This window comes from Colobus angolensis, unplaced genomic scaffold (assembly GCF_000951035.1).
Source record: "Colobus angolensis palliatus isolate OR3802 unplaced genomic scaffold, Cang.pa_1.0 Scaffold78, whole genome shotgun sequence".
Classification (NCBI taxonomy): domain Eukaryota; kingdom Metazoa; phylum Chordata; class Mammalia; order Primates; family Cercopithecidae; genus Colobus; species Colobus angolensis.
Genome location: NW_012121598.1, coordinates 3906374 through 3923543, shown reverse-complemented (window position 1 = coordinate 3923543; position 17170 = coordinate 3906374). Strand labels below are relative to the sequence as shown.

General features: G+C 37.5%; 1 protein-coding gene across 1 annotated transcript in view; it reads left to right on the top strand.

The window, feature by feature from the left end:
• Positions 1 to 17170, top strand: part of CEP152 (centrosomal protein 152kDa) — a 75660-nt gene that overhangs the window by 21571 nt on the left and 36919 nt on the right. Inside the window, exons 9-12 of the mRNA XM_011928578.1 lie at positions 1271 to 1471; positions 6375 to 6522; positions 8331 to 8422; positions 9192 to 9355. Of these exons, the coding sequence (XP_011783968.1) occupies positions 1271 to 1471; positions 6375 to 6522; positions 8331 to 8422; positions 9192 to 9355 (605 nt within the window). The remainder of the gene's footprint in view (positions 1 to 1270; positions 1472 to 6374; positions 6523 to 8330; positions 8423 to 9191; positions 9356 to 17170) is intronic.

Genomic DNA, 17170 nt, shown 5'->3' with positions numbered 1-17170 from the left:
TACGAGCTTAGACCTTTTCTGTGTGGTCATTATGTCCTTAGTGCTTAGAACCCTGCCTGGCACAAATTATCTATGTCATTCAGTGGATGGATCTCTTAGCAATGAAAGCAGTATGCAATATATCGGCAATCTCTGGAATAGAATGAAGAATAATTCTCTTTTGAAATTTTAATTTTTGTATGTAATATAGGTTATTTATAACTTTTTGAAAACCAATAGTTACTAGATTAAAAAGTTAAGTTGCTTTTATGTAGTGAAAGGTTATAATTTTGTAATCTTTTTATGTAAGCAGCAGAATCACCAAGGGTATTAGTTTCCTATTGCTGCTGTAACATGACCACAAATTCAGTGGTTTAAAACAACGCAAATTTATCTCACAGTTGTGGAGGTCAGAAGTCTGACATGGATGTCGCTAGGCTAAAATCAGGGTGTCGGCAAGGTTGCATTGCTTTCTGGAGGCTTTAGCGGAGAATCCATTTTCTTGCTGTTTCCAACTTTTAGAGGCCACCTGTGTTCCTTAGCTTGTGGCCCGTTTCCATCTTGGAAGCCAGCAATGAATGGCTGGTTAATAAGTCTTTCTGGTTCTGACTTTTCTGCCTTCGTTTTCCTCGTTTATGGACCCTGTGGTTACATTGGGCCCACCTGGATAATCCAGGCTACTCACCTTATTTTAAGGCAGTCTAATTAGCAATATTAATTTCATGTACAATCTTAATTTTCCCTTGCCATGTAATATAGCTTATTCACAGGTTTTGGGGATTAGGACATGGGCATTTCGGGGGGCTGTGATTTTGCCTACAATACCAACTGTGCAGTTAGAGCTTTGAAAACTTTGTTTTTAAAAAGTGACCATTGGCAAGTTTCATCAGTCTTTCAAGGAACAGTTGTCATTTGTCTATGACCTAACAATTGGGTTACCCCACACTTTGGTCATAGAGCAATGCAAACAGCACTGGGGCCATCACAGCAGCGCAGATTCCGTGCCCGATAGCCACGTTCACCATGCTGCGCAAAATCCTCTTTCACTCCCCTCAGGTAACTACCAAATGTATTTTCTCAGGGAACATTGTTTCCAACAACTATGGGCCTGGAGGTTCCCAGCTAGGAACGTTTTAATAAGCTTGAGCCATGATGAGTGGAGACCCCTTCTCTGCTCTCATTAAAACATGCTTGAGTTTTAGTGTATAGTAAAAGTAAAAGTTTATTGACAGCACAGAGCTAAAATACTCTGTGTATATTTTAAATATGGATATCCTGTGTGTATTACTAGATGATCAAGAAGTCCAGAACAACTGAAATGGCTCTGGAAAGCTTGAAGCAGCAGCTGGTGGACCTTCATCATTCTGAATCACTTCAACGAGCTAGAGAACAGCATGAGAGCATTGTTATGGGCCTCACAAAGAAGTACGAAGAGCAAGTATTGTCCTTACAAAAGAATTTGGATGCCACAGTCACCGCACTTAAAGAACAGGTTGGGATGATTTCAAATGAGCAACTGTTATCAACAAGTAAAGCTGGTTAAGTTTTGTAACTGATATTTTATGGTTCATCATATAGAAATCTTGAATGTTTGTAGTAAATGTTAGATTGTGTGGGACGTGAGTGAAACTTAAAAGCCAGTGATATTGGCAGGGCACAGCGGCTCATGCCTGTAACCCCAGCACTTTGGGAGGCCAAGGCGGACGGATCACCTGAGGTCAGGAGTTCAAGACCACCCTGACCAACATGGTGAAACCCTGTCTCTACTAAAAATACAAAAAAAAGAATTAGCCAGGTGCAGTGGTGCACGCTTATAATCCCAGCTACTTGGGAGGCTGAGGCAGGAGAATCGCTTCAACCTGGGAAGTGGAGGTTGCAGTGAGCTGAGATTGCACCACTGTACTCCACCCTGGGCGACAGAGTGAGACTCCATCAAAAAAAAAAAAAAAAAAAAAGCCAGTGATATTTTAATCTGAGAATACATCCTAAAGATATACTTTTGGAAACCCTGCTTCTTCTTATATGATTATTAGTACTTTCTCAACTTTCACATTACTTGTCCTTTATTTGTAGAGTATTTGTGCATATTGTTTATATGGTCCTAGAATAAATCCAGACCAAAACAAATGAGTCTGCCAGTGGCTGGCTGGAAACTGAGAGGTTACCTTGGAAGCTTAATCGGTAGAAAGCCTTACTTGAGTCTCCCAGCATTTGGTAATTCACCTGTCAGTACAGTCTGTTGAGAAATGATTCTTGGGAGAAAAGTAAATTTTGAAGACAGTATAATTTATAAAATAAAGAAGACAGCCTGATGAGATTAATCAGATTTGAATCTTAAAGAGATGTGTATCTTGAGCATATTACATAGTGAATTTTTATTATTTTCACTCAAGGGGGAATAAAATATTGAAAGCTTAATGTGAGTCAGGTGGTGAGTTTGCTTGTGCTCCATAACTCTAGGTAATCACTTGAGTGAATAACATTTCAGAATGCATTTTTCTTAACATAATTTCAAAATTGATTTGAGGGTATGGAAAATTTCACCACACTTAAAATTCATGCTGATTTGGGTTATTTCTGACCTGTATAGCTGCCTCTAATTTTTCCATGCTTTTAGGTAGAATTATATAGGAGTGCGTTACTGGCAATAATTGTTTGTGTATCATTTTATTTTATTTTTACATGTATTTACATGAGTTTTTATTATATCTATTTCATTATGTATTTTTTTTTTTTTTTTTTTGAGACGGAGTCTTGCTCTGTCGCCCAGGCTGGAGTGCAGTGGCCGGATCTCAGCTCACTGCAAGCTCCGCCTCCCGGGTTTACGCCATTCTCCTGCCTCAGCCTCCTGAGTAGCTGGGACTACAGGCGCCCGCCGCCTCGCCCGGCTAGTTTTTTGTATTTTTTGGTAGAGACGGGGTTTCACTGTGTTAGCCAGGATGGTCTCGATCTCCTGACCTCGTGATCCGCCCGTCTCGGCCTCCCAAAGTGCTGGGATTACAGGCTTGAGCCACCGCGCCTGGCTCATTATGTATTTTATATAGAAAAAACATTGTGAATTTGATCAATGTGGAGGATATATAGGAGTAGGGAAAGATGAAGGCCAGTTATGGTGGCTCATGGCTGTAATCCCAGCACTTTGGGAGGCTGAGGCAGGTGGATCACTTGAGCCCATGAGTTCGAGACTAACCTGGGCAAAATAGTGAAACCTTGTCTCTACAGGAAAAAAAATAAACAATTAGCTGGGCATGGTGGCATGTGCCTGTAGTCCCAGCTACTTGGGAGGCTGAGGTGGGAGGATTGCTTGAGCTCAGGAGGTCGAGGCTGCAGTGAGCTGTGATTGCACCACCGCACACCAACCTGGGTAACAGAGTGAGACTCTGTTTCCAGAAAAAAAAAAAAAAGGCTACCCAAATTATTGAAAAGTCTGCTTTATAGAATATTTAAACAAATAAAATTTGAGATGTCGCTTCATAAATTTTTATTTTATTTATTTTATTTTAAAGTTAATTTTGGCCAAACACAGGGTAACATTGAAGTTAGCTGGACTTGGACAGTAGCCCTTCTTGGATGACTAGAGAAGAGTGGATCCTGGTGGCTTTTCTTTATTGGGTTCAGGGTCTCCATTCTCTGTTGACTTCAACACAGTTTCATTAGAGATGGGTTGGAAGGAATTTATAATGTTTTCTACTCCTGTGCCCACTGCATTCTCTGTTGTCCACTGCTCCCCCACTTCAATAGAAGAACTCTACACTAAAGTGAGAACAAATTCTTGATTCTGTGCTGGGTGGGCTTCAGACTCCTCAACCATAAATTGAAGGTGTTAAGGTATTTTCCCACTGTTATGTTCTTTTTTTTTTTTTTTTTTTAACAGAGCATGGCACTGATGTTAGGCTCTGCATATAATCGCATAGCTGCTTTGCAAAGTGGTGATTCCAAAGTGCCTAACAGAAGCCCAGACCTCAGCATCATGCCACATACCCATGTAACACACCTGTACACATATCCCCTGAATCTAAAATTTAAAAAAAGTCTGTAACTAGTATATTTTGAGAAATTTATGGATCGTAAAATTAAGAGTTTTTCTTAAGACACCAGCTTTTCTGGGTAGAAAAGATTGTATGCACTCACAACATATTATAATAGTTCTTTTTTTTTGGGCTGATTTTCCCTTGAATTTGTTAAGTGAGACAGAAAAGGTGAAAGAAATGGCTTCTTGGAGCTCACAGTGTTCCTCCAGTGTCATAATTCTCTCCTAGTAAACTATCTCCTGGGCTCTCTCCATCAAACTGACTTTTACCTCCTGCCATTCATAGAAGTGTCCTGTTAAGATCTCTGATTATCTCCTTGTTGATATATTACTTTTTTCCTTCTGTCTCCTTGAAATCTTTAGCTTTTGGTGAAGTCATGGACTTTGGTTTCTATGTCATAACCTTCTACCTTTTCTTTAATGTTATATTTAAAGGCTCCACTTTGAACACTTTCTGTTGGCTTAGAGACTCCCACAGACTTCTCTGTCCTCATTTTCCTGTGCGCTAGAACCCTGTCCAGTTCTTTTCCCTCCCACAGATTCAGCTGTCATCTCTGTCATCTCTCTTTCTTTTTTTTTTTTGAGATGGAGTCTCGCTCTGTTGCCCAGGCTGGAGTTCAGCCGTCATCTCTTTATCATTACATTTGTCTCAGTCTTGAAAAATGTGTGCCCATATCAATCTTGAACTACTCAAGCTAATCATGGCCAACGTTGAACTACATTGAACAACGTTGATTTTTGGTATTAAAACTTTAAAGTTTTATGAGTATGATCTGTTTTCCTGAACTTGTCAACAGCATACACCATAGTTTAATTGGTTGTAACATATAATCAAATTATTGGCAGAATCTGCCTTTTCTTTACAATTTTTTTTATACCTACCTTTTGTTTAACTTTGTTGGTAGTTCCCAGTCCCTCGTTAACACTATTGTGACCTCCCCAGAATATAAATATTAGCTGTCTCCCCACCCCTTCTTGCTGTCATTACTGTCATGCTGTCATTAATATGAGCTCATTCATTGTGTTTGCCACATTACTTTGGCGCTTTAGAACCAGGTTTCTCAAGCTGGCCTGGAATTAGCAGCAGTGTGCCAGGAGGTTTGCAGTGCTGAATAAACATGGACTAGTTTCCAGAAGCTTCATTTTGCTCAAAAACTTAGGAGAAAAAATTTAAAGCAAACACAGCTTCATTATGAAATAGAATACAAAATTCACATGAATTTTTAAGCTAAAATGGGAGACTTCGGAGTCTCTTTGCTTCAAGGTACTTCTGTGTTACTACTCTTATGGAATGTACCTTGTGTTAGTGTCCTTAAGGTATTATTGGGCTTTAGGTTATACTATGGATCAGGCAGCAAAAGCCTAAGGCCTTTTCTCTACTTCAAAGCCCTGTCTCAGTATTCTTCTTATTTCTTATTTTCTTTAGGTTTTCTCAGGTAATTTCAATTAATTAACTTAATTCACTCCTCTGCCTCTCCCATGCTCTGCTGTTTGCCTGGAATTCAGCCTTTGTAGTCGTTTTTGAAAGAGAGGTGATAATTTCGACAGTGTATTTGTTCTACCTGGACTCGGGGCTCTCGTGGTTCATTACACCCAAACACATCTTCTTTTGGAAGAAACTTGAGTATATTGCATACACACTCTGTATTTTACGTAATCCCATATAGTTACACACATACACATACACATTTACCCTATTTTTCTTTGTCATTTATTTTTCAAGTGTTTATTACAGCACTTGATATGTCTAAGGCACTGCAGAAGCACCTTCAAGGGGGCTATTAAGAGAAGTAAGACGTCTAAAAGGTGGAGAAAGATAAGAGAGAAATAGATCAAGTTTAACAGAATTTCAGAGGAGGGAAAGATTATTTTTGGCTGCTTCTTAATGGAATGAACTTTTGGCTGCTTAGAATACAGTGAGTTTTCATGTGTTTGTCTGTATCCTTACTGTTTTGGGATACAAATTGCATGATTCAAAGTAGTCTACCTAAATATATATACATACACTTAATACTGACAATATAAAATATGTATAGGAATGTAATACATTTTCTTTGGCTTGAATAGAATCTAATTTTTGAATAACATTGTCTTGTGAATATAGAGTCGAAGGAGACTTTAGCATAACTACAAAAGGAGCATAATTATTATTAGCATAATTACAAAAGAAGAAACAGACTGAAGAGCTGAAGCTTCACCCAAGCTCTTCACTCCCAGTTCTGTGCACTTTACCTTGTAAAAGGGTGATGCTCCCATGTGATGATCTTGTGTTTGACATCAAATCTAATTATGTATCATAATTTTTAGTTTACTCTTTATTAAACCTGTTTATGAAAATGACTTCCTGAACTTTTTTTCTATTTAGGAAGACATTTGCTCTCATTTGAAAGATCATGTGAAACAACTGGAAAGGAATCAAGAAGCAATCAAGTTAGAAAAGACTGAGATCATTAATAGGTTGACGAGAAGTCTAGAGGAGAGTCAAAAGCAGTGTGCCCACTTGTTGCAGTCCGGTAGGTGTCTGGTAGGGCCACTGTCTCCCCAGAAGGCTGGTTCAATATGCAGAAAGAATATAGTAGGATCCATGAATTGTAAAAATCCAGAAGGGACAGAAATCACAATCAGCAATAAATTTCTTAAAAAAAAAAAAGAAAAGAAAAAATATAAATACATATACAAAGGTTTAGTTTGTTTTTATTAAATAATTTGGAAGCTGGACACCAATATAAAGTACCAAATAAAAATAACCATCATTCTACTGAGATAATTGTTGTTAGTGAAAAGAAAAAATATAAATATATATATAAAGGTTTAGTTTGTTTTTATTAAATAATTTGGAAGCTGGACACCAATATAAAGTACCAAATAAAAATAACCATCATTCTACTGAGATAATTATTGTTAGTGTTTGAATGTATTTCCTTCAAAAGAAATGAATGTACACACATAGACAATGCCCTGCTTCTTTATGTAACGCATTTCTGAAAGCATACTAAAGCTGAACACGCAAAAATTGAACAATAAAATACGTTATAAGGTAATTTCTATTCCTGAAAACGAAAAATGATTGTAAAATCCCATTATATTTTGCTTTTTTAGGCCCAATATTTGATCATATAGTTCTATACTTTGTATAACTTCTTTCATATTTCTCCCCTCATGATGGAATAGTGACTTACCTCGTCAGTTGAGGCCAGAGAGTTACATTTTTGTCATGCTTCAGATTTCTAATATGGTCTTTATGGTATTAAGTTTGAGACATATGCTTCCTATCATTTTAGTTTCAGCAGTTGTTTCATTTCTTATTAATTTTTATAAAATGATATTAGAGCAAAGAACAATAAAATCACATGTTTGTACAAACACTGCTATATAGACAAAACTTCCCTGTTTGCTGGTAAGTAGCTCACATTGTGAAAGCAGGTCAACAGTTATTCATTAACTGATATATGAAAGTCACACTTTGGCATATGAAAGGTGATTTAGACTGTTGGTACAATATGTGAGAGGGTGGGTTATTCAAAAGCTGAAAGTACTAAAGTCAAAGACTGCCTAAATATATGTGTATATTTGTCTTGGTAGGGGGCAAAATTTGGATTATGGTTTATTAAGGGCCGCTCCCTGTTTAGTTTTATAGCCTTTGTTTTCATTTGGCATTACTTGGTGAGCCTTTTTCCTGGCTGTTAAATGCTTTGAAAATATTATTTTCTTTATGCCATCATTGCTTCACTTAATCATTTCCCAGATGGTCATTTTCTTTTGAAACCTAATAATATCCCTTTTAAATTGCGAACAGTCCCCCCACCACCTTGCCCAGTACATTTAAAATATGAGGTTTCTAAAGTTTCAGAATTATAACCCTAATATACTTCATTTACATGTGGAGGTGGGGATGCTGGATAGAAAGGCATTTACAAAGAAGTTAAAGGCAGCACAATGTAGTTTTCTTATTGCAGGGTAGAAATGGGTTCCAAAGAATTTTTTCTTTGGCTTTCCATGAGCTGGAGTGTTATCCTCCTATTAAAGGACTTCTAGAATGTTAAGGTCTGTAGATAAGGCTGATTTGATTCATAGTAATGGTCATAGTAGCCCATGCCTTTAACTGCCCAAGGTCATATAGGATGCCATACTAAATCTGGGAAACGTCTGGCCCAGACCTATGCCTTCTGGGTCCCATGGGCTCTATGTATTCTAAAGAGACAGTAGTAATAAAGCAGAACTTTACTTTCTGTAGCCTCAGTGGATTCAAGTCTTCTGTAGATCGTAAGTACTTTGTCCCCTTACATTTTTTCAGTGTATCCTACGGTTCTTTCCTTTGCAGGGTCAGTACAAGAGGTGGCTCAGCTACAATTCCAGCTGCAGCAAGCACAGAAGGCACATACTATGAGTGAAAACATGAACAAGGCTTTGCAAGTGAGTGTTGCCACTTGGAAGAGACTCTATGGGTATCTGAATTAGGCAGTAGTTACATCACCTTTTTGAATCTTGGGTTTCTTTGTATAATAGAGGTGGTTGGACCACCTTCAAACCAGCCCATGGGAGTTGTTCACCATCTCCTTCACACAGTTGGCAAGTCAAGCCTAAGTCTGTCTAATTGCAGAGCCAAGGCCCTCCACTTCCTGCCAGTCTCCCTGCCACCTCCTTCAAGTGGCATGTCCTTTCATCTTTGGGTGTATCCCAGAGATCAGTTCATCTGTGGGGGTGAGGAATGTTGAATTTTGCTGCGATTCTGTCATATTCTCCTCCAGTGCTACTTAATTTTCCACTGGAGGGGGAGGAAAGTATGGGAGAAGAGTTCCATTATTACCTCCACCGAAAGAGGTATTTTGCCTTTTCACCACTGGCAGGCTATAGTACGACACGTTCTTGGCAAACCAGCGTACTTTGTCCTGTACTTTAGTAAGCCAGAAAGTGCCACCATCAGCATTTCAGTCCAAGGAACACACTATTTTCCACGGAGGATAAAATCTAAGAGACAGAGGTGTGAGAGGAAATCCTTATGTTTGTTTTCTCATTCATTTAGGTTTTACTTGAAAACCTGACATACGCTGGTCTTTATAATATATTTGAAGAAGTTTTTTTGCCTTCTGTTGATCATTAAAACAAATTTTGAAACATAGAATGACTGATTTCTTCATATAGGAAAATAACGAAAATTATTTTTAATAATTTTGTGTTGTAGGAAGAATTAAAAGAACTAAAAGATGAAATTTCTCTCTATGAATCTGCTGCAAAACTAGGAATACATCCAAGTGACTCAGAAGGAGAATTAAATATAGAACTCACTGAATCATATATGGATTTGGGTATTAAAAAGGTCAACTGGAAAAAATCCAAAGTTAACAGGTATGGAAAGAATATTTTAGTTTACTGCAGAAGAACCAAGATTAATAATATTGATGATGCATGCTATCTGTTTTAAGGTGAAAGCGTATTATTTTCATATGTTAACACTGTATATTGAATGCAGATACCTTGCATTTATCAGTGATATATGAAAAATATACATTAATTTTTCCTAGGAACCTTACTATAACTTTACTTTTAAAGTGGAGATTGTTTCTTTTATACTACTGCTTAATACAGATATTTTAGCAATCTCACAGAAGGAAGTATTTTATCACTCCTGCCAGAGACTGACTGGGGAGGGAGTAGTGGTGGTGGTAGAAGGAGAATTAAGCACTGAAAGGACTCTAGAAGCACTTGCTGCATGGAAGGTGCTATTCAAGGCTCTCGGAATAGAGTACAAAAGATAAGATAGGAACTGTCCTTCCCACAGGGAGCTTACGTGTTTTTTGGTCAGGGAGAAAGAAACATTCTTGGAAACAACTAAGTGCTATGCATTCGATGTTATGTTTGATGTATAAAGGTGGGATTTACACATTTCCTGTACTGATTTTAGATAGGGAAGAGAGATACGGTGTTTGGAGGAGATTGTATTTAGGTTAAGGAAAGATTTTTGGATGCGTTTAGCTCTTACTGCCACCCTTTTGTTTATAGTTTAAGAGGGAGTTTGCCATCATTATTGAATTATAGTTTCCTGAGAGTGTTTAATACATATTGTATTTCAGGTATTACACAACTAAATACAAATATATAAATGTCCTGAGAAGTTTGCAATACGGTAGGTTTTAGAAATTACATATTTTGAGACTGTGATTCCATTTTAAGAACAGTAAGATCAGATTCAGTAAGTTGAAATATAAAGTAATCAGGTGATACTGTGAAAGAAGGTATTATTTGAGTTTATTGTAAGGCTCCATTTATCTAGAGGTCTGTCTTCAGGGACTGTCATCCCTACAAATCACAGCGCTTAGTAAGTATCACAGCGCCAGAAGGAAGCAAAGAAGAAAATATCACAACTGGGCCGGGCGTGGTGGCTCACGCCTATGATCACAGCACTTTGGGAGGCCGAGGCGGGCAGATCACGAGGTCAGGAGATCGAGACCATCCTGGCTAGCACAGTGAAACCCTGTCTCTACTAAAAATACAAAAAATTAGCTGGGCGTGGCGACGGGCGCCTGTAGTCCCAGCTACTCGGGAGACTGAGACAGGAGAATGGCGTGAATCTGGGAGGTGGAGCTTGCAGTGAGCTGAGATCGCGCCACTGCACTCCAGCTTGGGAGACAGAGTGAGACTCAGTCTCAAAAAAAAAAAAAAAGAAAATATCAGAACTGGATTATATGATGTGTTTAGTAGGAGCCACCTTCAAGTTCTTATCCCAGGACCATATTGACTTAGATTTATTTGTACCCCATGAATTGTCTGATTTCCTAACTTACTGCAGAGGGCTAGGGCAAGGGTTGGGAAAGACAGTATCAGTCCTTCAGCCAGCAGCTCAACCTTAGCAGGGAGAAAACTATGGAAACCCAACAGGCTGGAGTTGCTGAGTATCACAGCAAACAACTCTACACATTTATATATGTTTGATCCACATCAGAATGTCCACAGTTATGATCCCAAGTTGTCAAAGAAAGACTTCCACTTCGGTCAGTAAATTAAAGCAATAAACAAAGTGCATTATATCTTTTTTAGACAGGTTTATATAAAATGTTACTATAGTCACCTGGAAAATTCACTATTGTGAATGCCTTATTTCCTGCTAATGCCAGATTAATTCTAAGGGGCTAGTAGAAAGAGCCTGGGCTTTAGATCCAGATTGTTTTGAATAATAGTTTTGCCATTTTATTACTAGCTTTGTGAGCTTGGGCAAATTTCTTAGCTTTTCTGAGCCTGTTTTCTTATCAAGTTTAATATCCCTAGGAGGTTAAACTGAGGATTAAAATAATGAATATAAAAGGCCTCATGTAACACATTCTAACATATATTAGGCAGTTGATAAATGATGGCTGTTACTATTGTTACTCAGTAGATGGTTGATTAAAACAGCACTGATCAGATTTTATATTAAGTCACATGAATTTTATATTAATTCAACACATACTTTGTAAAATGTTCTTGATCCTCAACCTTGTGAAAAATATCAAATCCAATATTATTATGTGAGAGCTGGAAAAACCAGAGTGAACTCCTTTGCTCAGTAAGGCCGACAGTAGCAGAACCAGTACTTGAACCCAAACTCCTGAGAAAGGTTCAGTTATCTGTCTGTTCATATTTACACATCAGTTAAACCTTTTTGCCTTAAACTCCTTTCTTCATGTCTTTTATTTTTGAGGATTAAAGACGTAGTTCATGCCAAAAAAGATTTTTCTCCAATTTGTGATTACTTTTAGTTTCTGCTATAATTTGTCTGGGAATTGAATAAATAATACATTATATATATTTATCTTTTCAAATAGTTACTTCTTCATGATGTTGATTAAAATATATTCTGCTACCTTTACACTTTCTATATTACTTGGTGCTCATAGCCAAAATCCTGTACTCATCTTTGTTTTTTTGAGACAGAGTCTCGCTCTGTCGCCCGGGCTGGCGTGCAGTGGCCGGATCTCAGCTCACTGCAAGCTCCGCCTCCCGGGTTTCCGCCATTCTCCTGCCTCAGCCTCTCGAGTAGCTGGGACTACAGGCGCCCACCACCTCGCCCGGCTAGTTTTTTTTTTTTTTTTTTGTATTTTTTTAGTAGAGACGGGGTTTCACCATGTTAGCCAGGATGGTCTCGATCTCCTGACCTCGTGATCCGCCCATCTCGGCCTCCCAAAGTGCTGGGATTACAGGCTTGAACCACCGCGCCCGGCTATCTTTTTTTTTTTCTTTTTTTTTTGAGACAGAGTTTCGCTCTTGTTGCCCAGGCTGGAGTGCAATAGCGTGATCTTGGCTCACCACAACCTCCACCTCTCGGGTTCAAGCAATTCTCTTGCCTCAGCCTCCTGAGTAGCTGGGAATACAGGCGTGTGCCATCATGCCCAGCTAATTTTGTATTTTTAGTAGAGACGAGGTTTCTCCATGTTGGTCAGGCTGGTCTTGAACTCCCGACCTCAGGTGATCCTCCCACCTTGGCCTCCCAAAGTGCTGGGATTACAGGCTTCAGCCACTGTGCCCGGCCTCCTGTACTCATCTTAAAGCACATTCCTATAGATAATAAACCTGAGATACCACATCATTATTATAGTAAAAGGAATGATGGACGCATTCAGTGTTTCCCACTGAATGAGTGAAGAATAAAGCGCAGCGTGATTAGTCACTGAGGCTCGGCAAAAAGACATCCAGTGAAGCACAAGATAAGCGAAGAAACGTTTTGCTTGTAGTCATCCTACCCGCCAGCAGTTTAATAGGTGATATTTTAGCTTTGTGGAAAACTAAAAGCAATTATACTCAGATCAAATTGAAAGGAGATAAAGGAGAGAAGATATTTGTCCCTTTCCCCTGGTCTACTGTGATTCCTAGAATAAGAGGAAGCAATAATTTTCCTGTGTTGGGAATTTTAGTTGACTTGGGCTGCTTTCAAATCACTGACCCAAATATTGGTGGCTACAAGCTTTTATTACCAACTACGTCCTCCCTCAAGCTACTGCCTAGTAAATTTTAAGGGTTTAGCCTCAATGTTCTATTTTACATTCATGGAATTTGAGTAGCTAAATCTGCATGCAGCTTGCAGACAGCTTCCTCTCTCCCTTATTATAGTTGGCTGCTAAGCTCAAATAATAAACATTTAACAAGTGGAATGCCTTTTCCCTTTGGTCTTCTCAGCAGGCTTCATAAGGGACTACAGTTTATTTGGATTTAGGAGAACTGACTTCCATAGGGCTCAGTAGTGAGCCTTTTTCAGGATTGGTCACCACCACTGATTTTTTTCCCCTTTGAGGAAAGAAGAGAAAATTATTTTAGCAAGCGCTTTCTCTCTCTCTCTGACTTGGCTCCCTCTAGGAGTACAGGATGTGCTATTTCAGTGGTCGGCATTCAGTAAGAAAAGAAATTGGGGATGCATAATTTGTTAACCGAGCAAAATAATTCTGCTTAAGGTTAGTTCACCACGTCTTATAGCACAGGAAGTTATATTGTCAAATATTTTATATTTCTTATAACTTATATTTTCTACTTCAAGGGAAATAGAAGTGGTTTAAATGAGATCTATATACAGACAGACTACTTACACAATATATATATATATATTACATATACAAAAGTTGCATAATGTATTGCAAAGGCTCCTTTTATAACATTAAAAAGCCTACCTAATAGTTTATTCATTTTCTCTCTCTCTCAACACACACAGACACACACACACAGTATTCTAAGATTTTATGTGGAATCATCCAAAACTGAAGAACAGTAAACATTTTAACTCAGGTACTATTATTTTTGTTTCTAATAAAGGCTTTTAAAAATATTTTTGGAACAGTTTTAATTTACAGAAAAATTTATGCAGAGTTCCTATATATGATATGCTGCACCCATTTTTCCCTACTAATACCTTACATTAGTATGATACATTTGTTAGAATTAATGAGCCAATATTGGTATATTATTATTAATTAACATCCAGGGTTTATTTACATGCCCTTAGTTTTTATTTAACATACTTTTTCTGTTCTGGGATCCCATCCAGGCTACCCCATTACATTTAGGGGTCATTTTTCCTTAGATTTCTCTTGACTTTACTTGTTTTTGATGACCTTGACAGTCTTGAGGGATACTACTCAAGTATTTTGTAGGAAGGCTCTCTATTGGAATATGACATTTTTCTTATGATTATGTTTTTCTCATGGGTTTTGTGGAGGAAGACTACTGAGACTTTCATCACATCACCTTAAGGGCAGATACTGTCAGCTGTTTATTTCTATTCAAAAGTAATTTAATTCTCCATTATGAAAAAATTAGAAAATACAGACTAAAAAAGAAGAAAATTTGATTTTCTAATGAAAATTTCTAATCACCAATAATCTCACCTACATCCCATGAAGAAACCGCTATAATATTTCAGTATATTTGCACATCATCTGTTTTGTTTGTTTCTAAAAGATAAAATAGTCCCAGCTACTCGGGAGGCTGAGGCAGGAGAAGGGTGTAAACCCGGGAGGCGGAGCTTGCAGTGAGCTGAGATCCGGCCACTGCAGTACAGCTTGGGCGACAGTGAGACTCCGTCTCAAAAAAAAAAAAAAAAAAATTGATAATATTTCTTTATAATGTCATTTTACTAGTATATTCTGAAATCTTTGAATGTCAGTGAATATTTTTATATATTACTTTTAGTGAATATATAGATGAATGAATCAGTTTAGTTACTAAAACACTGTTTAAAAGTTTTATTATAAATAATGCAGTATCATTGTTATAAGCATCTTTGTAGTCAAGTCTTTATTCACGTCTTTATTTCCTAAAGAAGTAGAATAATTTTCTTGCTAAAGGGTGTGCACTTATTTGAGTTTTTTGATGCATATTACTAAACAGGCCTAAAGTTTACATTATTATCCATGTCCTGAGGCTGTCCCTATTTTTTGGTAACCTAGCCAGTATTGACAATTATCACTTTTCCTTTTTATAATTTTTATATAGTTAGATTTGTCACTGTTTTCATTTATATTTTCTTGATATTTAAAAATAAGGTATTTCTCTAGTACTTTCTATAGTTTTATTCTGCTTTATAAATCTTTCAAATTGTGAAATATACACATAAAGAACATGGAACATAAATATACAGCTTAATCAATTATTTGAAAGTGAATATTCGTGGGACCACCACCCGGGTCAAGAAGTAAAATTGCCACGAACTGCCCGTATTCTTTCCTACTGTAACCTTGAGGCTAACTACTGTCTTATCTATTAGGGCAATCATTTTCTGTTTTTTTCCCTTAACTTTTTCATGCCCAGTTATTCACACCTAAGCACTACAGATTTTTAGATTTGCCTTCATGTAAAGGAAATTCATACATTAGGTGTGTGGATTTTCTTTCTTTCTTTTTTTTTTTTTACTGTTTTATTGAGATATTATTTCATATACCATAAAAGCCATCCACTTAAAGAATACAACTCAGTGGTTTTCAGTATATTCACAGAACTGTGCAGTCATCATCACCACACCTAATTTTAGAGCATTTCAACATCCCCCCAAAGAAACTCCATGCCTATTACCAGTCATTCCCATTACCTGCCTCCACAGCTCCAGACAACTAATCTACTTCCTGTCTCCCTGGATTTGGCTGCTCTGTGCATTTCATATAAACAGAATCGTATAATATTATCTTCTATGAATTTTCTTTACCATTTCTTCTCAAGCATGTCCGCTGCTTGACAGAGTCTGTTTCCTTTTATGAAAATATCCTTATATTTGTTTATTATACAGTTCCTGACCAATTGTTCTTCTATTTCAGCATATTAAAGCTACATTGGTCTACTCTCTCTGGACTCAATGGTTTCTGTGAAGAAATTCATTGTTATTTGAATTATCGTTTCGTCAGTAATGTATAGTTTTTTCTCTTGCTGCTTTAAGAATTTTTTTCTTCATATTTAGTTTTTGGTACTTTGATTATGATATGTTTAGGTGTGTTTTTCTTTTAGTTTATCTCATTTTGGGTTCTCTGAGCTTCTTGAATATGTAAATTTATTACATCTTTTACCAAATTTGTGAAAATATCAGGCATTAATTTCCTTAAATACCTTTTCTGTCCCTGTGTCTTTGTTCTCTCCTTTTGGGTCTCCAGTTACATGTATGTTATATTTTTTTGGTATTATACTACAGTTTCTTGAGGCTCTGTTCATTTTCTTCTATAGTTTTTCCTTTTTATTTTGGATAATTGCTACTGGACTATTTTCATGTTCTCTCCTTTTTTTCTTGTCATGTATACTCTATTGAGCCTATCTAGTGAAAGTTTTGTGTTTTTTTTTTAACTTTTGTTTACTTAATAACATTTCTATTTTGTTCTTGTATCACTTTTCTTTCTCTGTTAAGAATTCCTTTTTTTTCATTCACTTCAGGTATCTTTTTCTTTACTTCATAAAGCAGAGATATAATAGCTACTTTAAACTTGTAAAACTCTTTTAGTGATAGTTTCAGCATTTGGATTATTTGCTGATTGTCTTTTAAGAAGTGGCCACATTTTTCTGGTTAGTTGCATGTCAAGTAATTTTAGATTGTATACTAGACATTGTGAATTTGTATGGGTATTTTAAATCTCAGTTCGGTTCTCCAAGCCTTTGCCACATTGCTTTGAATCCAACCTGTGTATGTATCCCTTGGGGGTTAGTCATTGTGAGACTTGAATGTGTGGTTTAAATTTCAGTTAAGTTTTTAAAATCTTTGTTTTTTTTTTTGGACGGAGTTTCGCTCTGTCGCCCAGGCTGGAGTGCAGTGGCCGGATCTCAGCTCACTGCAAGCTCCGCCTCCCGGGTTCACGCCATTCTCCTGCCTCAGCCTCCCGAGTAGCTGGGACTACAGGCGCCCGCCACCTCGCCCGGCTAATTTTTTTGTATTTTTTAGTAGAGACGGGGTTTCACCAGGTTAGCCAGGATGGTCTCGATCTCCTGACCTCGTGATCCGCCTGTCTCGGCCTTCCAAAGTGCTGGGATTACAGGCTTGAGCCACCACGCCCGGCAAGTTTTTAAAATCTTTGATATGCTGGTTTGAGAGTTGTTCTGTATATGCATAGTTCAGGACTTAGACTGAGGCTTGTACAAATTTATACACAGAATTCAGGATTCCTTTCTCTGGTTCTCTTCTCTTTGGGAGTCTTCCTACACTCTCTTATCACTGGGTTTCAGCAATCT